The sequence below is a fragment of the Cebidichthys violaceus genome, unplaced genomic scaffold, assembly GCF_023349555.1.
Source record: "Cebidichthys violaceus isolate CVI_PGR_0920_01 unplaced genomic scaffold, fCebVio1.0.p SCAF_2, whole genome shotgun sequence".
Taxonomy (NCBI): Eukaryota; Metazoa; Chordata; class Actinopteri; order Perciformes; family Stichaeidae; genus Cebidichthys; species Cebidichthys violaceus.
The window spans coordinates 9,402,733-9,427,614 of record NW_027176372.1 but is presented as its reverse complement, the minus strand read 5'-3'; the positions used below and the strand labels follow the sequence as shown (position 1 = coordinate 9,427,614).

The window sequence follows — 24,882 nt, the reverse complement described above, 5'->3', positions numbered from 1 at the left end:
GACAGGTTGAGTGGGCGGGACTTCCGAATGTCTGAGCATGTTCAAAGATAACAGTGTGTCGAGATAATCATCCTCCTCTGACGCTTTCAAGTGTTGTTTCAAGTGTACTATTCCGTCATAATTATTATATTATAGTAGACCCTGAGGCTAATAACTCCTAAAAGCCTTCTACACTGTACGTAGATACAGGCTGCTGCAATGTGTAGACATATTAGCATTTTAAAAAGAGATGTAACAGCTTATTAAGATAAACGGTAACAGTTTATTAAGGCTATATTTTGGAAGGAAAAACGATTTACTCGCGCGCTCTGTCCGGCATAAAAGAAAGCGGAAGTTATAGCAGGAACTCATCTGGTTTCTTTTTACCATCTCTGGTTCAAAAAATAAACAACATTTCCCAGAATTCTTTGCAGGTGAACTGTCACCTAAAATGTCAGCACCCTAACAACTCATGCACCGGGGTTATTAGAGTATTATTTGATTTTAAAATAGGTTCGCTTTATCGTCGCGACAGTCCACTAATGCTCCGCCAACGTGGCGACAGCCTACATTTTATTAATGACAATGCAGAAGCATTTAACACACCACTGCTAGCTAGTCAACGACAGCTAACTGTTATGTATCCTTCATGCTGGCAGGCTGGTTACTTAGCTTAGCGAAAACATGTCGTTTTCTCTCGTGAAGCGGTGGTGCGAAACGTCTCTAATGAGACGTGTTTTACAGTTTAAAGTGTATAGAAGGAAAATACAAAGCGACAACAACACGACCTACACACTGCTGAGACACCGCTGGATGAAAAGGCTGCCCGTGTTCTCCAGCGGCTTCAGGATGGCCAGCACACAAACAGGCAAGGTAGCTACACACTCAGCACAACAGGTCGAGGTACTTGTACTTAAGAGTGTTTCCATTTTATGCAGCTTTATACTCCTACTATTCCAGGCAAACATTGTACTTTTTACTCCACTACATTTATCTGACATGTATCCCTTATGTGAAACAGGTATAAGATATAAAAATATGTATAAATTGTTTAAATGTTTTCTGCAGAATGAGTTTAACTGTTTATACCTTAAGTACAATTTGCTGGCAATACTTACATACTATTACTAATATTAGGTTTTAAATGCAGGACATGTAGTGGAGTATTTTCACAGAGTGATACTGCTACTTTTACTTAAGTAAAGGATCTTAATACTTCTTCCATCTGTGCTGAGAGTTCACCTGAAGTAAAGGCTTGAGAAATGCTGAGAAACTCACAGTTAGGAAGCTGCTCTGGTGGTTCTTCTTCATGTACCCCATTCAGAAGTAGAAATAATTATTCATCTGTTTGAAATATTGCCATGTCTTTAAAACTAATTACTGTAACACTCAGCAGTTGTTGAGTGACTGTCCCGGTAATCTGCAGGCTTCTCTCCTTGTGCTTTTAAGGACACTATTGACCTGTCTAAGTTCCCTGTGGACAGAATCAGGAACTTCTGCATCATTGCTCATATTGACCATGGAAAGAGCACTTTGGCTGACAGGCTGTTGGAGATGACCGGTATGTTTCATTGCAATATTTTTTGAACCCTTTAGTTTTTATGAAATCAACATCTGGATTTTGGTCTGAACACATACTGATGATGTGAAAATATAATTGGATCATGTGCTCCCATCATTGATCAGCACGATCCTCATTGTGATGTGTGTGTGGCTATGGTTGCTGATGACTGTGGGAGCTTGCGTCTCTCTCTCTTAAATTGATTCCAGTTAAGACATCGTGTCACTAATGGGTGTCATTGACAAACAGGCGCCATAGTGAAGACGGAGAAGAACAAGCAGGTGTTGGACAAGCTTCAGGTGGAGCGGGAGAGAGGGATCACAGTGAAGGCCCAGACGGCCTCGTTGATTTACAGCCACCAGGGACAGCAGTACCTCCTGAACCTCATCGACACGCCGGTGAGTGATCAGCTGGGTGGGATGTCGGGAAGAAGCAATGCTCCCTTTCCTCATAATATATATGGATCATTTCCCCACCATAACTGGAAACACAATCAAAAAAACAAACAGATGGATTTTGGATTCAAGATAAAAAATGTGGGATACCATGTATTATTATTTCATGGATCGTTTGTCCATAAAAGGAGATGGAAATTAGCTTTACATGTCTTTCGCCTTCCGTTTGCAGGGTCATGTTGACTTCAGTTATGAAGTGTCTCGATCGATTTCTGCATGCCAAGGTGTCCTGTTGATCGTTGACGCCAATCAGGTATGAAACCAGATCTCTCCCGTTTTTCTCTGTGAATCGTTATGGTGCTGCATGGAATGCATATTTTTACTGTCACGTGAAGGGGATTCAAGCGCAGACGGTGGCCAACTTCTACCTGGCTTTTGAAGCTCAGCTGGCGATCATCCCTGTCATCAACAAGGTACGCCGAGGCCCACCTGTTTTTTTGGTTTAATCACATTTGTTTTCTACTATAGCACGGCGCTCGAATTTTACATTTCTCCCTCAGATTGATTTAAAGAATGCTGATCCAGAGAGGGTGGAGTTGCAGATTGAAAAGGTGTTTGATATTCCCCGCGAAGAATGCATTAGGGTGAGTCGGCGCACATGTACACTGCTGTTTAGTTTCCAGTACTGCTTATCCGAGAAACGTCTCTGAATATATTTTCTTCGTCCCTTTCAGATTTCAGCTAAACTTGGAACGAATGTCGAGGCGGTTCTCCAGGCTGTTGTGAACAGAGTTCCAGCGTAAGAAGGTTAATGTGTTTTTTCCTCTCACATGAAACGTGTTTGACACATTAAAGTGAAGCCTTTTTTTTTTTCTTTCTCCGTTCTTGTTATTATCAGGCCCCTGGCGAGCATCGATGACCCGTTTAAAGCCCTTGTGTTTGACTCCAATTTCGACCACTACAGAGGAGTGGTGGCCAACATCGCCGTATTCGGAGGTCGGGTCAGAAAAGGCGACAGGATTGTGTCGGCCCATCTCGGCAAAAGCTACGAGGTCAACGAGCTGGGGCTCCTCCGGCCAGATGAGCACCCGACACAGAAGCTGTACGCAGCTCCCTTCCTCCTCTCACTGGTTGTCTGATCCGTTACAGCGGATGTTACAGTCGCGCAGGACAAACAACCTGCAACTGTTTTAATAGTTGAGTTTAGTCATTTAGGTCATTTGTTAAGCAAAAATGCCAAACATGCTGTTTTTTTTGTATTATTTAATAATAGACGTATTACCTTTGGCTTCGGAAAATTGTGATCCGCATTCTGACCATTTCCTGATGTCTTCTAAAATCGGAGGCTATCGCTTCCTGACTTAATTACTGGGCTTTATTCATGGTGTTTTATGCACCAATTGATTCAGTGGTCCTCCGATTGGATCATCTATGTAGAGAAAAGGAATCCAATGATGCTCCTTCATATATCTTCTGGAGGTCTTTCGGAACAAAAGATATGTTGGATCAGTTATGAACTGATCCAACAGTGATCTAGTCCGTGTAAAGTATGTTAATGATTTAAAATAAGAGGACAATCTTTCAGTGTAGATTTATCTAAATTATGTCTATTGCAATAGACACGTATAAACATTTGTTTGTTTACGTTGCTTTTGTGTAACTCTCCTCGTCTGTTGTGTAGGTTTGCAGGCCAAGTGGGCTACATAATAGCCGGGATGAAGGATGTGAAGGAGGCCCAGATCGGGGACACCCTCTACCTCCAGGAGCAGCCGGTGGAAGCTCTTCCAGGGTTTAAACCAGCCAAAGCCATGGTCTTTGCTGGTAAGACGTTCTCTCATCCTCTTCCTGCTGTCACATACAAAATCTCTGTGATGTTGCCATTCCCATGATAACTCAGTACATGACAGAACGCTACCCTTAAATATTCCAGTATCATTGGACATGCAGTCAAATGTAAAAGCCCCTTCGGCGTACGTTGTGTCTCACCAGCCAGCACAGTAAGTGCACTCAGTGCTTTCCACGTAAATGAGTCCTTTTTGCCCCTGATGTGCACTCTTCTGTCTTTTTGTTTTTCCGTCCCTCAGGCTTGTATCCGATGGACCAGTCAGATTACCCGGGCCTCCGCAGCGCCATTGAGAGGCTGACCCTGAACGACTCGAGTGTCACGGTGCAGAGAGACAGCAGTCTGGCCCTGGGAGCGGGCTGGAGGTGAGCCCGACGCCTTTGAATTAGAATGACGAAAGGGACCAACAGAGGAGTGGTGTCACTACATGTCATGTGACAGCCAGGGAAAAGAAAAGTGTGGACGTTGAGAGAAAGTTTTGACCCGAGTCATGACGTTTGGACGTTTTTTTTGTTCATAGTGCAATACATTGAGCAACATGAAAACAAACTAATAAAACATGACACAGAATAAGTCGAACTGAAGACAAATCAAACCAAGTCAAAAGAGAAAGAACAGCAGCAGCAACAATCCCAAAAAGAAACGAGGATTAATGTTTGGCTTAGATTTTGTTCCAGAAAAGTTCTCCACTTGGACATCATATGCTCTGATTGATTGGGGAATAAACAATTCTCCTTAGGACATACCGTATGTTGCCAAGTGAGAGTTTATTTATCATCACAGGTCGTTTTAGTCCAGATGATGAAGTTGAATTTGACTCCATTAGTGGCCGTGATTTAGATCTTTCGGAAGTACGAAGCTGCTCTGGAACTGCGACGAGCCCTCATCACCGTTGAACTCTTTCCAAACAGGCTCTTTGTAATTACAAGCTTGAATATCCATCATTAAACCGCAGTAAACCCGTGAACCTTCCTGTGCTCCGGCAGACTCGGCTTCCTGGGCCTCCTCCACATGGAGGTGTTCAATCAGCGGCTGGAGCAGGAATACAACGCCTCCGTCATAGTGACGGCGCCTACCGTGCCCTACAAGGCTGTCCTCTCTTCACCCAAACTCATCAAGGTAATGCTTCCTGGTCTTACAGCAGAGGCGGGCTCGTTCTGTGCTGTCAGCAAAAACAAAGTATGAACTTGTTCAATGACATAAGGGAGATACTTGAGAGGACAATCAACACACAGACAAGTTGTGTCCAAGTTTCCTCAGAAACAACATTCTCTCATCCCATACACATTAACTTAGTGTAAGTTAAGACTTAAGATTGATATTTTACTACAAATGATTACAATTCACACTATTTCTCATTCTTGTAAGACTAGTCTAATAAACTCTAATAAAGGTTTTAGGTGTAAAGGTAACTTTTTATAGTTCGATTTCATGCCAGCAGGGGTTGAGTGTTATTTTTTATTTTTTTACTATTGCTTTAGCATCATGAAAAGCTTCATTATGACGCTCACATCTCGCTGGTTGTCCTCGCAGGAGCACGGCAGTGAGGAGATCACCATCGTGAACCCCGCTCAGTTCCCAGACAGATCGGTCGTGTCGGAGTATTTGGAGCCGATGGTGCTGGGGACCATTCTCGCTCCGGACAGTTACACCGGCAAGATCATGGCTCTCTGCTTGGTGAGAGGAAAAAGGGCAAATGACTCGATCTCGTAAGTACATGATTAATTAGCAGCAGCCCTTCTTGGATTGTTGACACTGTAAATTGTGTTGTTAAAGAACCGCAGAGGGATCCAGAAGAACATGGTGTACATAGACGACCAGCGCGTCATGATGAAGTACCTCTTCCCTCTAAATGAGATTGTTGTGGATTTCTATGACCTCCTCAAATCTCTGTCTTCTGGATATGCCAGGTAAAACTAAACAAGTGCTACGTATAGATTAAACATAGTCCACAGTCAGTCAAGTTCCATTTATCCACAGCTGTAACGTCAATTCAAAACATGTATTTAGTTATCAGTTGTCAAAGGATAGATTACATTCCAAGGAAACATGTCAGTGAATCCAGTTTTTAATCCACTCACAAGTCAAGAAGTCTGTCTCCATAGTTTTTCCTCTCCTCTGTACGGCAGCGTACGCCAAGAAGAAAGAAGAACAGATGAGTGTCCCATTATAACGTAGAAGGTTTATCAAATTATAACAAGATATTTTTACGTGTTACGACATAAAAAAACAATACACTATTTATCATGTTAGGGCATAAAGCGTTTCACGTCATAACGTGATAACTTATATTCTTGAATGACATTTTTTCAAGTTATATAGAGATGAGTTGGTCTCGGGCGGAAGTAGAACTTTAGCAAATGAGTAAATGAGCCATATTCCTCAATTTATCCGAACCACACGCTGCGTCCTCATTAAAAAATGAGTTTCAAATTGAAGTTATCCGTTGTAACATGAAAGGTTTCATGTTATAACAAGATACATAGTGTATTATTATAACAAAAACTGTTTGTTGTTATAATGTGTGTCATAATAACATGAAAATATCTTGTTATAACAATAAACTTTTCACGTTATAACATGATACTGATCTGTTTTCATTTTTCCGGGCGTGGCGGCAATGGGCTTTCGTACCTTTTCCCTCGGGTCTTACATGTAACGATGTTGGTCTTTTATGAAACACTGCATCACCTCTGACTGACTCCATGCCAAGCAGTCCATGTATTCAGCAGACCATCCTTCTCATTTTGTTATCTCCCGTAGCTTTGACTATGAGAACGCAGGCTACCAGGCGGCTGATTTGATCAAGATGAACATTCTGCTGAACGGGCAGCCTGTGGAGGAACTCATCACCATTGTACACAGGTATGTTTGAAGTCACCGCTGGGTTCAGATGCTGTCAACTTGTTTCATTTCTCACTAAATATTTTGTCTCCGAAGTCCCCCAACTTGTGTCTGGCGGTGTAACTCTGACGCTGCTTGAGGGGATCTTCTTCTCGTCTTGGAGGGCCGCATCCTCCCGTGGCTTCATTACACTCACTGGCTGATTTTTATGAGTTGACATAATTTCAATGTAATACTGTCCTTCATTATTATAGTGATTCTCCTGAGCCTATGGAGCGTGAAATGTATTCATCACCCAGGATAACGTTAATAAAAAGCCCTCTTGGCAGCCGGTGTTGACATTATCTATTACAGTGACTTTACACAGCGGACATGGACTTCGTTTCATTTGCGACACGGGCGGTAGAGTAACTCCGCAGGCCAAAAGTGATGACGCACACCAGATCTGCATTTAACGTTCTTAACCACCAAAGCCAGCACAGACTTTGGTAATTGAAGGGCGCTGCGCTTCGCCAACAATCAGCTGCTCTCTGACCTTTTTTACGGGCGACCTTCTGACGGGTGCGTTTTCCTCACAGGGGCCGTGCGTACAGCCAAGGGAAAGCCATGTGTGAGCGACTCAAAGACTCCATACCACGGCAGATGTTTGAGGTCGCTGTACAGGCAGCCATCGGAAGTAAGGTCATCGCGAGGGAAACGTGAGTACAGCATCGGGCTGAGATCAACGCTTTGTGAGAAGCATGCGAGACATGCAAAACACGTGCATGTATAAAGCACTATTAATTGTGTTTGTGTGTGAAAACAAATGTGCTGAATGGGTTTTATTTGCCCTAAAATTGTGACCCGACAGTGTTTTCCTCTTTCAGAATTAAGGCATTCAGAAAAAATGTCCTCGCTAAATGTGTGAGTAAAGGTTTTCCTTGACTCTCAATAGTTGCTGAATGTGCCGCTGCACCACAAACACTCTGAATTCTATACATGTTTGTCTTTTTGTCTCGGCAGTACGGAGGAGACATAACACGGAAGATGAAGCTGCTGAAGAAACAGGCCGAGGGCAAAAAGAAGATGCGGCGTATCGGCAACGTGGAAGTTCCCAAAGACGCCTTCATTAATGTCCTGAAGAGGAAAAACAAATAGACTGCAATAATATTATTTTATAGAAATGTCATTATCATATGTGGCAGGTCTTTATTATGAGAAAGGCCCTGCTAGATCTGCTCTGAATAAAGTGCTCATTGGTGCTGCAATCTGCTGTTATTGTGCTGATTTCCACAATAAGCGTCATAACTTCCTCTCTCTCAGACCTTTAACAGATCATGTGTCAGGACAGGTATTTAAATATCATGTTATTCTAATGCTTTATTAATACCACTGTTAATAAAGCTAATCATCTGACAGTGATATGATGACACGTTTGGCTTTTTTTTCTGAATATGCAGTTATTACATAGAAGAATTCAGAAAAATATAACACAGTTCATCATTGAAGGTTTTGTGCAGTTAGAATAGATACTGTACTGCAGTCTGGGAGGCTCATTAATCAGTCAACTAATGAATTGATAAGTGTGAGAATCATTTAGGTCCTTTTTGGACTGTTGTTCAGACAAAATAAGCAGGTTTCTTTGAACATTTTACAGACAGACTTAAGCAGCTAAAGCTAATTGGTGGATTCATTTGATAATTCAAAAAAAGAATGCCATAGACGAATATGACTGTTTTTTGGGGAAATGTTGGTCTTGGTGTTTAAAAGGGGTTTTAAAGCTCCTCTGGTCTTAACTTGTTTTTGATCTCTGGTCTCCATGAGAGATGAATTTAAAGTCAAACTATGAATAATAAATGTCAATAAACAGGATGTGCTGTGTGTGTGTGTGTGTGTGTGTGTGTGTGTGTGTGTGTGTGTGTGTGTGTGTGTGTGTGTGTGTGTGTAATGTCTTAAACACCGTCTATGAAGCAGTGCAGCCAGTAGATGGCAGCATCAGCTCAAACCCACAAAACAGTCAAAAGGAACTTAATTCCCTCCTGAGTTCATTTACAACAGACCTTATCAGTCTTAAGCGTCATACACATCACGTTTAAATCATATTTTATAAAATCAGAGATTATCCACTTACCTTCTACTCAGCAGTTATAGTATATCTATAAAAATATCCAAATAGGCATACTTGCCTCCTTCACATACAGTATGACATTAATATGATCCATTACTGTGTGGTCTTTGCATTGATCAACACTTTTATTATCCCTATATAACAGTAATAAGACTATTTATTCATCTACAAAACTTCTTGTAGCCTCCTCTTGGTAATATTCAATCTACAAGCAGTGTTTCAGGCCCCACAACTGGCTTTTATTCATATTATTGGTACCAAATGGCCAAAGAAAAGAACAATAGGATACAGCTCATGGAGGTCCCGTCTCTCAAACTGCGCAGGTGTCATCCTTGGAACTGTAGGCTGTTCATAAATAGTCTTTCATAGAATACTGCTGCAGGTGTGATATCATAAGTGACAAGCAGCTTAGGACTTGCTTTTACTGTTACACCATAGTCTTGTAATCAAATGACAGGTATTGACCCATTATTACACTGTCAGCAGCTGAGCCTTATACCATGTGGAGAAAAAGCGTATCGGTCTTGTTTGATTCTACGTAATACCCGTAGTTCCATGCTATCAATGCGGAAGCTGCTATGAATGGCTACAGCGCTAACTGGTATTAGTGTTTTTATTCGCTATTAGAGCCACAGATATATAATATAGACGCGTTTAATTTAATGCCGAGAACGTGGCTTTTGTAATGCGTCGTTTGACAGTGCGTCCGTGTGAAATTGGATGTTATGGCTTTCTATTTTCTCCTATATTTTGTTAAACTGAGTGGCAAGCGCCATGTCGGTTGCTAGCTAGCAAATATCTCACAAACACACACTCGTCCCTTTTTAAAGTGTCCCGTCAACCAGCAACATGAAAGTGCGCTCGTCTGTTTTTGCCTCGTTCATTTTAATATTTGAAGTGTTTGGCGTCGCCCTCTTCCTGCGGGGATTTTTCCCAGTCCCTCTTAAGTCTTCCTTCTCATCCAAGAACAAGCTGACAGATCTGCCAGCGGAGCCGCTGACAGGTGAGCTCACCTGTACTCTTCGTATGCGACTGTCTGCACGCGCTGCCGACTGTAACATGTCAAAAACTCATAAAACCTACTCCCTTTAATTACAGGAAGCTCTCCCAACTCCTCTCGCCTCCCCCAGCCCCTTTTTAAACGGGTGGTTATAATGCTAGTGGATGCCCTCCGGGAGGACTTCGTGTTCGGACCCAATGGACGCAGGTACATGCCCTACACCAGGCACGTGGTGGAGAGAGGCTCCTCGCACAGCTTCGTGGCCAAGGCGAGACCCCCGACAGTCACCATGCCCAGGATCAAGGTACGCTGCTGCTGCTGTGTCACTCACGATGAGGAGGTTCGAATGAGATGAGATGCGACTGTATCTGACCTGAGAGAAAATATAGAAGTCTGAGATAACAATAAGGTGCAAAATATTCAATATATACAGGATGCCAAAATCAAAGCCAAACTTTTCCTTTAAGTGTGTCCACTAACATCTCACTACATTACATTACATTACATTACAGTCATTTAGCAGACGCTTTTATCCAAAGCGACTTACAATAAGTGCATCAACATTGGTAATCAAAAGAACTACTAGTCACCAGAAGTCATAAGTACATTTCCTTTTCCAAACAAGCATCTAAGAGCATGAAGCAGAGCATAACTCAGAGCCAAAGTACAGTGCCGAAACAAGAAAAACAGTTCGTGCTATTAGTAATACGAATACAATAAGTGCAACAAGCTAGTATGAATACAATAAGTGCTGAGTGGAAGGCTCAGGGTAGCACTTCCTGAAGAGGTTGGTTTTCAGCCTGCGCCGAAAGATGGGCAGCGACTCCGCTGTCCTGATGTCAGTGGGAAGTTCATTCCACCACTGTGGGGCCAGGACAGAAAACAGCCGTGACCGGGTCGATCGGCCGCCAGGACCTCTGAGCGACGAGGCGACCAATCGCCCCGAGGCAGCAGAGCGAAGTGGTCGGGCGGGGGTGTAAGGCTTGACCATGGCCTGGAGATAGGAAGGAGCTGTTCCTTTCACTGCCCTGTAGGCTAGCACCAGAGTCTTAAACTGGATGTGAGCTCTTACAGGTAGCCAGTGTAGAGAACGGAGAAAGGAAGTTGTGTGGGAGAACTTGGGGAGATTGAACACCAGGCGAGCTGCGGCTTTCTGGACAAGCTCCAGAGGTCTGATGGCCGACGCCGGGGCTCCGGCGAGTAGAGAGTTGCAGTAGTCCAGGCGGGAGATGACAAGAGCCTGGATGGACTGGATGGACTCACTCATGGCAGGACTGTATTAGAAATCCTTGTTTTGGTGTGGCATGTCACGGTGAGCTGCAAATACATTTCGTGGTGTATTTTGTCCTGATGTGACTTTAATTCTAAACTAAATATATTTAATATGCTACACCACTTTTACACAGCCTGTAGAACACTGACATTCTTCAAAGGCTGTTATCTATATATTTTTTTAAATTTTGTCATGACACATCCCATAAAAGGACCAAGGCCAACATTAGTCCATCTCTGGATTCTTCCATGTACATCTTTAAAAACTGGTCTCAAATATATTAGTATAATAATATATTTATAATATAGTTATTCAAAAAGGAAAAGTAATTTACTTAAACAGACATGACACGTGACATGTCAGAGTTCAGGTAAACTTCAGTTTCCAGTGTATGCGGCCCGTCAAGCTAAAGCTCACAGTCTAATGTTGACAGCCCTGCAGTAACATTCATGTGATGTTGGAGGTGTTGATGCTACTGAATGATCATTTTGGAGGCTGCAGTTTGTGTCACTGGCTGCAAGACAAAATCAATGTTATTTTTGAAGATAGTGCAAAGTTGAAATGAACTTGATTTTGTAAAATATAAATGACTTATTGAGAATATCATGCCTTGATTAGGTAGTGACAGAGAGATGGAGAATGACATCATGCAACAAAGCTCCCCACAGGAAGTGAAAAGGGAACGTTTAAGCCCTCGTCCTGCCTCAACCGCATTTGTTTTTCTAACCCTTCAATAAATGTGTTATCCTGGCATAAGTTGAGTTTAACATTGTTGCTTGACTCAATCGCCTAATTTCAGATTAAATCAATACTTTTAAAGGATTTTCAAATGTTTTTTAATCAATTATATGCATGTGAAAGTAGTGCTTAAACCATTATTCAAGTGAATCACATGACAAAGAGATAATCAAAAACAAACCTGAATCGTTAAAGTTGTTTGTTATGCAAAAAAAGGCTTAACATTTTGTGCTTCCATCTTGTGAAATATGAGGATTACTTTGTTTTGTACCATTATAAATTTAATATCTTTGGGTTTTGGACTGTTGGTCGGACAAAAGAACCAATTTGAAGTTTTCTATTTGGGCTCTGGGAAAACGGGACTCGTAATGAGAAAGACAGCCAAAAAATAAATTGAATTCCCTCATCACCAATATTTCATCCAGCCCATCAAAAGAAAAGAAAAAAAGTAATCATCGTTAATCAATTCACGTCATTGATTAAAGGATCTTTTCTAAGAGAGACCTGAGGTGCAAGTGTTGGAGCCAAACAACAGTATTCCTGTGAGCCCAGAATAATCACGCAAAAGGACATTTTGAGATGAGCGCTAAGTTTCCAGCCTTCAACTGCAAATAGCACCAAAAAAAAAAAGGGTGAAAACATGGCATGCGTTGTCACATTGAGAGTATTTTGGGAGCAGAGCCAGGAGGGTTATGTCATGTTTGCCACATGACAGGTGGTTGTGCTGATACACTCTGAGATTGTGGGCAGACTGGGACAGAGAGGCAGTGTGTTGTGTCAATGGTGCCGGAGAGATTTTGCAAACGGGACAGATATTCCAGGAGAGAAAAAAAAGAAGAGCAGCTCGGTCGTGTTGTCCGTGTGGGGGCCGGGCAGCACCAAGGCATCTAACTGAAGCTGTCAGGTGAAGCAGAATATACTGCCTGAGTGTCAGAGGGCATTCAGGTTTTTAGCTGGGGGGGGGTGCTGTTTTAAAGATAGAAGAAGTTTGGAGTCAAAAACCCAGGAGGAAAAAGTTGTGGCTTCAGATACACAATTTGGACGGAGCGCCTCCTCGGTGGGGTCTGAGAGATGTGGTCAGACAGGTAGGGGGAGGACTGTGAGGGTGCAGAATCGGCAGTTCTCAGGTCAGCAAAGAGCCAAACACAGTGGACAGGATAAGTGTTGGAGACTCTGGAGGATAAAACAACCGGGAGCACAGAAATATAATCCGTCAGAGCATTGGTGCTGTGTGGGAGAGCCGCTTACAATTATTTCACTATCCATTTTTTATTTAAAAATGGCAACGCTAATGACAAATGCCTTCATCAGAGCTGCACATTTCAATGAATGCTTTATGAATAAAAGCCAGAATTTGAGAAAGTGCCCAACTAAGGCTTCAACTATCTTCCTTCAATTAATCTGGCAGATTAGATTTTTTTAATCAAATCTTTTTTTGTCCATAAAATGTCAAAAGGTGTTTTTGCTGAAAAAATGAAAACTTAATTCATTTATAAAATAGTTGCAGATTATTTTTGTTGCTCATCCACTATTCAACTCATTGTTTCAGCTTTAGTCCATGAAATGAGTCCAAGGTGATGCATTCGATTTGCTTGTTTTATATGACCAACTGTCCAAAAAACAATGATATTTAGTTTATCATATGTGACAAAGAAAAGCATTACATCCTCATTTTGAGTGTTGTAACTTGTGCATATGTGGGATTTTTACTTGAATGTGGGATTTTTACTTTAAAATCTACGATAACTATGAATCCATTGTAGTTGCTATCAATTGCCTGTAGATTGAGTGATCGATTAATAGACTAATCTATAATATAATCCATATTCTGTTCACCAGCTAATTAAGTTGTTTCTACAAAAACGTTTTTACTAAAAACCTTGACAAGCATTAGATAGCAGCCCTGGGTCTTGTGGAGTTTCAAGGCGTTTTGGGTGAAAGTGTGTCTCAAATGAATGTAGCGTTGACTGTTTGCACACATATTTAGCAGTAGATGTGAGCACACTGAATTTCAAAAGACACAAGTTAACCGTCTGTAATAGGGATGAAGATGGTGGGCTGCTGTATGGAACAGAATGGAGTCGTGTGTCGAGGAGGAGCTGGAAGTTGTCATGACGAGGGGATCCAGGTGGACTCGCAGGGAGACAGATGTTCACAATCTAAAGGGTTTACAGAAGTGATGATGGAGGGAGCGGGGCCCTCAGGCAGCTGGGTAAAAAACAGCTCTGGGTGTGAACTTCCCTCAAAAGATTTGTCGACGGTGAAGGAGCATGTAGCGGGAAATCGATGAAGAGAGGGAAGCTCAAAATGTAATCTCTGTGATTTAGAAGCGTAGCCATGAAGGGTTTATGTGGCAGCAGAGGTGTACAGTACAGTGTATATTATATATGGATGAGCATTGAAAATGGTACTTCATCAGCTGTCCAGAAGCATGTAAGTTTGATTTGCAGGCTCACTGAGAGCATACAGGTACATCTATAAACCTGCACCTAATATTTCTCTCTCTCTCTCTATATATATATATATATATATATATATATATATATATTAAAAAAAACCTGGATGATTGCGTAGTCATTCTTGAAGTGGAGATACATTTTTGAGGAAAAACAGACGAGAGCCCGCTGTAATGAAATCCCAAGATATCCTCTGATGGTTAAACGCTGAAGTTGTTCAAACGTCATCCACACATCGGAGGTGTGTCGAGGTTCAACTGTTCCAGCTCAGCGTTCAGATTTGGTGACCCGCCAGTAGGTGGCAGTACAGGCCAGCTGCCTCCCACTGGCCACCATCACTGCATTGCACCCAATTAACTGGTACGACACAGCCGACTAACCTCAATCCTAATCCATTCATGCACACAGTGAACCTCACACTCATCTGTAAATGGTAAATGGACTGTAAAGCCCTTTTCTAGTCTTCCGACCACTCAAATCGCTTTAACACCGCACGTCATCATTCACCCATTCACACACTGATGGCAGCTACCATGCAAGGTGCCACCTGCCCATCAGGACTCTAACTAATCCACACCCATTCATAAAGCACTGGGGCTAAGTGTGTTGACATGGACTAGCGGAGCCGGGGATCGAACCGCCGATCCTCTGATTGAAGGACGACCCTGCTCCACAGGGTAATAAAGTTACAAGCTTCATGCTCATCATATACGGCTCATCTGATTCTGAATTCAGGTGCACAGATTTAGTATCTAGTGTCTTGTCTGTGTGGTGTTTTTAAGGGCCAGGCAGTTGTGTTACCAGAAACTCTTCCCGCTAAATGTAACGGCTCCTGTTGATCTTTTCTAACCATGACAGGAAGAAAGAAGAAGTCTCGTATTCACATGTGGCCGGTCAGACTGGCTCGGCACTCAGTGGACATTGCTGAGGCGGTGGATTTGGACACTGAGTTCAGTTCGTCATAACGTGCAGCAGCAGCAGAAATGTGGCTGTTTTGAAATGCTAGTATCTGCCTGGGCTCAGAATTGGTCCTCTGGTCCTCATGCATTATCTGGTAAGAAGGCCTGAGAAGAGGATCTGTAAGTTAAAGGTAGAAAGTATTTCATTCAGTAACCAGGACGCAGAGTTAAAAGGAAACCGAGAAATCTTTTGCCAGCCCTTTACACCTGTTCATGTCTGCATTCCCCGCCGATATTGTATTTGACATTTAAGCAGAGTAATTAGTGCGTTGATGAGCCACTGGTTCGTTTGGGTGACTTCTCAATGTTTTCTCAGAGCTGCACTTCTAGATTTAGTCTCTTTAAACTGTGAACTCTTTGTCTTTGAGCTGATCGCTTTCTTGACAGAAGTATTCCCTCTGTGTGCCTCTGAGTTTATTATAGCAAACACCAAAGTGTTCTACCAGCTTGGAAAAAAAAAAGACCAATGGTTTCATTGGTCAGAACATTTCTATTAATAGACGAGGGACCTCGGTGCGACTGAACAGGCTGGAGAGAGAGAGAGACGACTGCTTTTGAAGCAGAACCATTCCTTGAAACGAGTATCTCCACCGGCAGGAGAAAAACAATCGCAAGGAAGGAAGGAAGGAATGAAGGAAGTGGTAAATAATTGAAATCTGGAACAAAGCTCAGAAGACGAGGCCCAGAATGTCAGCTTTGGTTTTCCGATCAGAGCAATAACTAACTAATAAACCTCACTGGTTTATTAGTTAGTCACTAAGTAGGAGAACTTTACTGTCATACATCAGGGCGTACATGATGAAACTTCATTGTCCCTCGGTAGGTATATTGAAAATGAAATATAAAAAACGCTTGAGGCCCTGCGATAGTTCCTGAGGTTTGTGGGGGTGTGAAGAAGCCACAGAGCGGCTATAGAGCAGTGGAAGTGCACTCGCACAGTAATATAGTAATATATATATATATATATATATATATATATATATATATATATATATATATATATATATATATATATATAGCGCGTTTATTTTCCGAGCCTGGTCACCTCTGATTTGAGCCTTTATTTCCGAGCATCTGGGACGATGTCAGGCTGTGCTCCGGGCACCTCATGGGGGGGGGGGGGGTGAATCCCAGTGTTTCCTGCCAGCATCTGCATCCTCAAGTCTCCCTCAGTGTGTGGAGACGAGGCCCTTTGTACTCCCCCCTCGACGATGCACCGCACTCTCTCTCTCCCCTGACTCCCCCAGAACAGGCTGTGTTTCCCTTGTCAGTCAAATGGGGGCCATTGTGTTGTTTTAGTTCAGATTCCATGATGAAATCGGTAGAAACTGTACTTCATAAGTATCATCAATCTATCCTGATTCAGCTTTCACTTCCCATTTGTGGCTGCAAGAGCACAGTGTGGTGGTGTGGGACGTAGTTTGGTGTTTCGATCAAAGCAGTGACTGATCAGATTAAAGGGGAATTGTTTCATTTATTGTGCTTTTAGAGATCATTCATGAATATATAACAGCATGTTTTTACTGCAGCACAAATCTGAGTCAGCTGGATTAAATATGTGGACTCTGTTTAACAGCATTAAAAGATAATTACCCCCCCCCAGGCTCTCACCACTGGCAGCATCCCGGGCTTCATTGACGTGGTGATGAACCTGAACTCTCCGGCGCTGCTGGAGGACAACCTGGTCTGGCAGGCCAAAACAGCAGGGAAGAGGATGGTGTTCTACGGAGACGACACCTGGGTGCGCCTCTTCCCCAAACACTTCATGGAGCATGACGGCACCACCTCCTTCTTTGTGTCCGACTACACCGAGGTACGTACGCACGGTGTCCAGCTGCTGTGTCAGAGACACGAGTGGCGAGGATTATAAAGCACCTGGTGGCAGAAATGGTTTCTGTGTTGTTAAGAAACATGGAAAAAAGAAGACGAACGGAAACCACAATGATGACGTAGTATGAAGAAAGTATTTCAAAACTCCCAATACAGACAGTAAAGACCGTACATGATGTATTAATGATGAATTAACCAGTGATTTATGTCTGTATTGTGTGTACGTCACTGCTTCATTTAAGAGGCAAAGTGATCTGCATTAAAGAGATGAAGGCAGCTGAGCGACCAGGGAGGCGAGATCACACAGAAAGCTATTTGCTCCGTATGCCACAGCTACAAATGTCGCGTAATGTTTGCCTGACGATGATCAGATAATCATCAGACTCCATCTCTGCTCTGGGTTAAGCTGCTCTCTGCTCAGTTTGTGTTTGCTCAAGGGGGAGCGGCTCTGAATAGCACCAACCTTAATTGGTTATCAGCTGAAATCCCGCAGATCGGTAAATGTGTGTCTTTTTCATGCACGGTGTCCCCCCGATGTAGGTTGACAACAATGTGACCCGTCACTTGGATAGCACCCTCAAGAGGGACGACTGGGACATTTTGATCCTGCACTATCTGGGCCTGGACCACATCGGGCACATCAGCGGACCCCACAGCTCCCTCATCCAGCCCAAGTTGCTGGAGATGGACGACATCCTGAAGAAGATTCACAGTGCTCTCATTTCAAAGGTGAGTTCGAATATAATCTCTGTTTTACTCTGTTTCAGAATCAAATTCACTGAACTTGCTAAAAGGAAACTCAATGAAATAGCTTCCAGTAGCTCAGGCTGTACAACGATTGACCTCGGACGGATTGCCAGACGCTGCTGTAGGCCTTTAGATGCAGCACTATGCATCAACTTATTAAGGCCATAATAAGTCAAATGCATGTGTAACGTTCAGCCTGTTATGGAGTTCTGCCCCCAAGTGGACAAAGAAATGGTAAATGCATATTTAAAATCACTACTGTCAAAATCACTGATGTATTTAATTTGCTGAAATGAGAAATACAAAATACACCCAGCAGATGTTTTCAAAACGGAGAATTACCAAAATTATTTCCAGAGTTGTCCTCAATGGAATAAAATCAAAATGTGTGTGAGAAATACATGGTTTATATTACAGCCACTACTATTGTTTCCTTTGGAGGAAGGCAGTTTGAGTCTGCCGGGGGAATGCCGGACTCTACCACTAAAGAATGAAAACTGTTCTATAGATCATTTTAGAATGTAAATACATCCAACTTGGCTGGTGCTGGTTTCCTTTCATAAAAGTCTTGAGGGTTCCAGCTTTGACCTGTCTATTATTTACTCGCTGTGTATGTGGAGGTACTGGCTTAGCTTCCTTTTTAAATTCAGGTTAATTTGACTGATTGCTGCGTAATTTAATTGTTGCTTGTCAACATCTGTTTCTCTCTATTAAAACCCATTGAACTCAACACTACCCTTCAATTTTTATTAGTTATGTTATCATTTTTAATGGTTTTGGGGGTTATTATAGTAGCAGTCAATGTCATTGTATAGCAAAAAAAAAAAGAAATGTGCAAACATGAAGTAATGATCAATAGTTAATGGATATAAATGTGATGCTATCAGGGGATTCATTTTTAGTTTGGATGGTCATTTAATTACGCAGATAATTTGTACCGTTTCCAGCTGTTATTATATTACCTGTTGCAGCAACTGCAGAGATTTAATAAACTGTTAAGCTTTTCTGCTATCTTTCATCTTGCCGTTCATCAGCTTGCAGGTCTCGTGGCTTTGTTTTTCTTCTCCAGCGCGGTCCGACAGCTGGGCGTGCGTGCGTGTGGTTAATGGGGCATTGTTTCGTTGTCATTCAGCTTTGTAGCTCATACTTAGATTGTCATGTCGTGTCAACGCGAGCCTGCAATCTCCCTCTCCTCTCTCGTCCTCCTGTCTCCCCGAAACGTCAGAGCGAGAGAGAGGCCAAATGCAGATCCCCATTCAAACGCTTCCTCTTCCTGAAGTGTGCAGCATCTGGATGCAACGTCTCACCACGTCCCCCAAAAGTTGGTCATTCTGCCTTCAAATCCCGTCTCTGCAGGCTCGTGGACACATCTGTGTGTTTTGGGGGGTCGGCGGCCTCTTCGCAGTCAGCTCTTTGAGAGAAAGGTGTTTGAAAGTGTGGCTTCAGTCGCATTAGTTAAAAGCAGTGCGTCTGTTCTCTCCTACAGCAGCACAGCGACCTAAATATAGACACAGCCCGGTGGGGTCCCGCAGGATACCTTCAGAAGCTTCTGCAAAAACAACAAGTTAGTTGTCTCTCATCAGCACATGCTTTTAACGTCGTCGCTCGTCCTTCAGTATGTGAAAGCGATGGCGGTTCCCGCTGCAGCGGAAGTGAAGGAGAAATGCAGGGTGGTATTTAAATGGCGGCCCTCAAAGTTTCTGCTGTAATGTGACGTGGAGCAGACTATTTCAGCGAGTTCGCATCAGGGGCAGAGACATGCTCTACCTGCAGAGTGGACGCACACAAAGCTCTCCATTAAGACGTGATTGCAAAGCAGGACCTCCCAGTCATAAAGACCCCCATCAGACCTTTCTGTTAATGGAGATCGCCTGGCCTCAATCTTCTCCTCTGGATATTTTTTTCTGGTATATATTTTTGAGGCTGGGCTGCTGCTTTCTGCCGTTTTGAAGTGCAGAACTTCTTGAAGCCGACGTATAATCTGAGCCACGTTCTTCATGAGAGAGATAAATGAAATGTTGAAATGTGTGAATTTCTTTTTTACTCTTTCTGTCTTCTAATATTCCGTCCTGACAGAAGACCTGGTATTGAGCTATACGTCTATAAGGAGCTAATAGATTTAGCGTTCACTATACTAGGTTATATCAAACTCGAGCAGAGAAGTTATAAATAAAAGGCTTTATTGTTTCAATGAATGTTTTCATAAAAATGAGTTCTCATTATTTAGGGTGCTTTAGTCAAGTTTGCATTAATACTACCATTCAGATTATTCACTCCGTTTACTGTTGAACCTCTTCCCATTACTTGAGCTAAATATTTTCAACTATTTAGTCATTACTTTAGCCAACTAATTCAGTTACTTAATACTTTTAGTACTTGGTTACTTTAACTACATGTTTTTTAACCGTTCTATTACTTTTAATTGTCTTTAGCTAACTTACTCTTAAGTCAACAACTTAATGCTTATAGTTTACTATGTAACCCTGTGTTGCATAATGACAATAAATCATTCAAATATTACATATTATTACTTTTAATTACTTTTAGTTAACTAATTTAACTTCTCTGCTCGCTTGCTAATTCTCATTTGCAACAAGTGTGTTGCAGCTGACAGTGTATCAGTTAACTGGTTATTCTAATCTTAACACCAATTTGTAATACTATTTGACTGTATATTCCTCCCTAACAACTATATGGCCGTCATTTTTTTACTCCAATCTCAAGCTGTAATTTTTAGTTGAACTTTCCCCGTACCCCGTGGCAACAAGTACCCCGTGGGGTAAAGTACCCTGTGCGGTTGGTAATCACTGATTTACCAGATGGAGTTTCATGATTTCAGAGTAAAAATGAAAAGCCATTTAACTTGTTCTTTTCTGGCTTGCTCGCACAGAACACAAGCTATTATTTGATTCAGAATGGTACCTTGTGTATTGGTTTAAAAAATAAAAAGGTTCCATATGAACTGTGAAAAAAAAAGCTCCTGGTGCTTTCATCCTGGAGAAGTGAGCTCAGACCTATCCTAAACAGAGAGGAGACTTGCTGGTGTTTAGTACCACTCTTGAGGTGTTCTCTCTTCTTTTTTTTTTGCCATCCTTTGTGTCCGAAGCCATTTCTAACAAGCACCCGAGGGGGTGAAGTCTTTTGCTCCTTCGTAGCTGAGCGTGTAACGAACACAGCGGGTCAGCTGAGAGCACAATGGCACAGTTTCGCCTCCAACCTGCAGTGTTGGCTCAGTGTGTTCATCACGTTCCAACAGTGTCCAAAAAAAGAAAAGAAGGATCGATTCACCACCACAGCCGCGGCTAAATAAACACTTGTGCTGACTTTGGCCTTTTCTGTTTGGATGAAGTCCTCCTCAATGAAACAAACGTTTTATCTAAGTTGGCTTCCAAACACACACAAAAAAGCAGAATTGATCTCGGCCTTTTCAGCAATCATTGCGTTTTCTGTCTTTCAGGCTGTCTATTAATGCAGTGTTGAAAGGAGGCAATTTCCAATCTTTAATAATAAATGAAGTCGCTGGTCTTTCTTTTTTTTTTTCTTTTCGTCTCTGTGTGTGGTACAACACGAGAGCAGATGAGTCTTTTGAGAGTGTTTGTAATGTGTGGTAAGATTTGGCTTTTGTTTTGTTAACATCTGCTGTCGTGCTTTTTAAAAGCGGCCCCCACTGCCGTGACTCATAAGGCGTCCTCGGCGAAGTCATCGTCAGTGGAAGGTTCTCGTGAGTCTAGTTGAAAGGGAATCGCTGAGGGAGGAACCACGCTTGATCAAAGTCGGTCATCCCGTGCTTGTTTGCTGGAAGTGTTTGTCATGACTTCCGCTTCTTAAGTAATAATTTAATGTCTTCAACATAATTAACATCAGAACGATCTGGTGAAGAAATCTACTACCCCAGCAGCTGTCATTTAATGCTGTTGCTCTGTTTTCATTAGGCTGTTCTCTCAGATCACATGCAGTGGGAGTCCATTAACCTTGTGTGTTTGCTTCTCTCAGGAGGAGGAGGGATCCTTGCCCTACCTGCTGGTGCTGTGTGGGGACCACGGCATGTCAGAGACCGGCAGCCACGGCGGCTCCTCTGAGCCAGAGGTCAATACGCCTCTGGTGCTCATAAGTCCGGCCTTCAAACGAAAAGGTGAGCCGTCTAAATGTTGCTTTGAGAAGCCAAAGGCTTGGGATTTCTCATTAAATCGAATGGACTCTGTTTGGCGGGGGCCAGTGATCCCCCATTTTAACCACACCCTGTCAACATGTGGACCCACGAGCAAGTGTGTAGGCTTGACTTGAGTTTGGACCGTCGCGTTCAGGCGGCGTCTCTGCTGGAGGAAAATGTGTTTCGATCCAAATTCTGAATTAAACTGAACGTGTAAACAGGATTTCTAGGGGAATCGTTTTCTTTCATGCTCACCAAAAACATCCCATTCATTTCAGCGTGAGTTCAAACAGAAGACTCCTGAGCAGAACTTTAGTTGCGGAGTGATGACTGCGGCTGAGTGTGAAAGTGTGATCGTGATAATTGCTTCTCTCTCAGCCAAGGTTATTTTTGATCCTCTCTCTCACATGGATCTTTTTTTTTGTTTTTTGTATTTATTTATAGACCATTCATGTTAATTAATCATTTACAGTTCACTTGAGTTGTTGCTACAGAATTGGAGGTTTTGCTCGCACTCCATGCCTCCTGCTGAGCCGACAGCTTGAATCACTTGCCTACCAGTCGAACGTTATGCTTTCGATTCCTCAAACTCCACCAATCACAGAAGGGGTGGGATGTAAATGCCAAAATCTGTGTTCTCTTCTGTGAAATGTATCTAGACTGAATGCCCTTAGTCATTGATGAGGTGGCTTTATGTGTTTCATTGACATATAAATGAAGAGAGGCTGACGCAGTTTCTTTTGGATAGGTTAAGTTTATATCTTCTTTTGGATAAGTTAAGTTTATATCATCGCACCTCTTTGGAGTTGAAAAGAACAAAACAAAACAGAAATCTCTAATGTGAAAGAAACTAAAACTGTTCCTTCTTTAACAGGAAAAGGTGAGTTCATGTAGGATTACATAAGAAGCTGGTTGAGTAAATACGTTTTTTATAGACCTTGAAGTCCACTTTTGTTGTCGTAGTGGTCTTCACTCTTTGAGCTTCCTATAGAGGAGACATTCTGAAGCAGAATAAATGAACACAAACGTTTGGCTGATTGGTCCAGCATTATGTGAGAATAGCTGTGGACACACAGACAGACTCAGAGATACGCACAATAGCGCACACACACACAAGACCAAAAACATAATCTCCTTGCTCAGATAATAATAACAGCTTGTGTAATGTACACAATTTATATGGATTTATTAATGATTTAAGACATAAAAATCAGAGACATAGTCATAAAACAAACACACACACTTTCTCTCTCTCACACACACACACACACACACACACACACACACACACACACACCCCTAATAAAATAATTAGAAAGGATAATTTAAGTCTATTGCCCTTTGAGTCCTTTTGTGGCCTTAAAGCTCCATGGAACAGACTTTATATGAATACCTCCTTAGATGTACATATGTTGACATGGAAATACTTCCTGTTTAATGCATCAGTTGGTTTAATCAGTGGCCTCATCAGGATCACCGGTTATTTTTAACACAGTGAGAATGGCGAGTCAAACGCAACTGTCTGTTGTTTTTTCAGTAGAACATGCTGCTGAGGATCAGAGTTCATCACTGGCTCAGTACCTGAGCTTCACTGTTTAATCTGAATGCATCGTTGAGAAAGCAGCAGATCGACAGAGCATTTAGTCGACGGAGCTGGGAGGATCCCGTGAGGCGAGGCCACTTTAATCAGACAGTGTGGGTAAATAAGAAGCCACACAGTCATTGTTTACCTCAGCGGCCGTGCATCCTTGCCTGTTCTTGCTTTCTTCAAGACGCCGTGATGCACTACACTGCTGTCAAAACCAAGAGGAGCCAATAACATAGAATGGATAAGCTCATAACGTCCCCGTCTCAAAACCAACAGCAACAATGGTGCAACCACATCAGTAACAGATGCAAGAATGTTTTGATACGTTGATGGACAATATTTCAGCCAACTGACGTGAGAGAAATGTTAATGACCTGAGGTATAGTACCCCGTACACACATCTCATAAATGTAGCAGCATCAATTTAAACCCCATCATAACAAACATTGAGCTAACTGTGTTTGCTTGTTTCTTTGTTTCTTTATTTTTTTAACTAAAAAAAGATACAATACATACTTTTCAAGGGAATGTGAAGTAGAATTGCCTAAAAACCCTCCAGGGGCTTGAAAAGTGGCAGGCAGCATGTTCCAGGAAGAAAGTAGAAAGGTGCATTCAGTAGAGTGCACATCTCTTCCAGAAGTGTCTGCAACGACCGCTACTGTAATTGTTGATTAAACTTAATACAAAACCATAACTGCCCCCCTCATTTTAATCTATGCATCTCTCTGCACCGGCTCCATACAGCTAAACTGCAGTTCACTGTGTAACGCTTCGTGTTGACTGTTTAACTTAGTCCTTTTGCGTGTTTAGTTCCGTTAGCTTTTAGCTCTGTTAGCTGTATTGGCCCCGTTAACTGTTTGCTCCCTTAACAAAACACACCGCAGGACTCCTAACGCTGCTACTGGCTAACTAGCTATCCTGCTACCGGCATGAGAAGGCGCGCTCCGTTGCAGTCGGCGCTCGGTTCAGTTTGTCCTTTGCTAAGCAATGGTCATGCATTTATACAAACAATAGTCTTACCTAGGTGTGCATGTCAAGAGAGGACCAACTCTTAATACGTAGCAGAAACAACAGACCAAACTGAAGCAGTTGTTGATCACTTGTGGCCCCTAACAGCCGGTTAAGAGTAGTGAGGAGTCAGCAGTCGCTATTAAACAGCCAATAGAAAGTGAAAAGTGTGAATCACTTCAACCACGAGAGGTTCTTGAGCATACAGTCATAAATGAGCACAACAATTTGGCTGATGGGTCCAGCATTATGTGAGATTAGCCGTGGAAAGACGGACCGACTCAGAGATACGCACACTAACGCACGCACACACGACCAAATACATAATCTCTTGGCGCAGAAAATGATTACAGCTATGTAATATACGCAATTTATATATATTTAGCAATCATTTTAGACATAGT

General features: G+C 42.4%; 2 protein-coding genes across 3 annotated transcripts in view; both read left to right on the top strand.

Moving 5' to 3' along the window:
• The first annotated feature begins 425 nt into the window (after positions 1-425).
• On the top strand, positions 426-8,023 carry guf1 (GTP binding elongation factor GUF1). 2 transcript variants are annotated; one of them, XM_068714255.1, is made up of 17 exons: positions 426-852; positions 1,429-1,540; positions 1,790-1,938; positions 2,168-2,248; positions 2,331-2,408; positions 2,496-2,579; positions 2,670-2,734; positions 2,834-3,037; positions 3,617-3,756; positions 4,020-4,143; positions 4,765-4,897; positions 5,312-5,455; positions 5,555-5,688; positions 6,542-6,643; positions 7,201-7,320; positions 7,489-7,525; positions 7,625-8,023. In XM_068714255.1, the coding sequence occupies exons 1-17, from the start codon at positions 664-666 to the stop codon at positions 7,757-7,759; spliced, it is 2,031 nt and encodes a 676-aa protein (XP_068570356.1). In that variant the 5' UTR covers positions 426-663; the 3' UTR covers positions 7,760-8,023. The 2 variants fall into 2 exon arrangements, with proteins under 2 accessions (XP_068570356.1, XP_068570357.1); XM_068714256.1 differs by having other exon boundaries at positions 761-847.
• A 1,246-nt stretch (positions 8,024-9,269) lies between these two features.
• The window catches only part of pigg (phosphatidylinositol glycan anchor biosynthesis class G (EMM blood group)), a 60,128-nt gene continuing 44,515 nt past the window's right edge, over positions 9,270-24,882 (top strand). The window contains exons 1-5 of the mRNA XM_068714254.1: positions 9,270-9,732; positions 9,828-10,033; positions 16,759-16,968; positions 17,526-17,714; positions 21,726-21,864. Coding sequence (XP_068570355.1) covers positions 9,579-9,732; positions 9,828-10,033; positions 16,759-16,968; positions 17,526-17,714; positions 21,726-21,864 — 898 coding nt within the window. The 5' untranslated portion in view covers positions 9,270-9,578. The remainder of the gene's footprint in view (positions 9,733-9,827; positions 10,034-16,758; positions 16,969-17,525; positions 17,715-21,725; positions 21,865-24,882) is intronic.

Excerpts from the sequence above, each read along its gene's own strand:
- guf1 (XM_068714255.1), top strand. The coding sequence starts at position 664 with ATGTCGTTTTCTCTCGTGAAGCGGTGGTGCGAAACGTCTCTAATGAGA. Across the intron at positions 4,898-5,311 it reads CTTCACCCAAACTCATCAAG|GAGCACGGCAGTGAGGAGAT; the intron begins GTAATGCTTCCT and ends TTGTCCTCGCAG. Across the intron at positions 5,689-6,541 it reads CTGTCTTCTGGATATGCCAG|CTTTGACTATGAGAACGCAG; the intron begins GTAAAACTAAAC and ends TATCTCCCGTAG.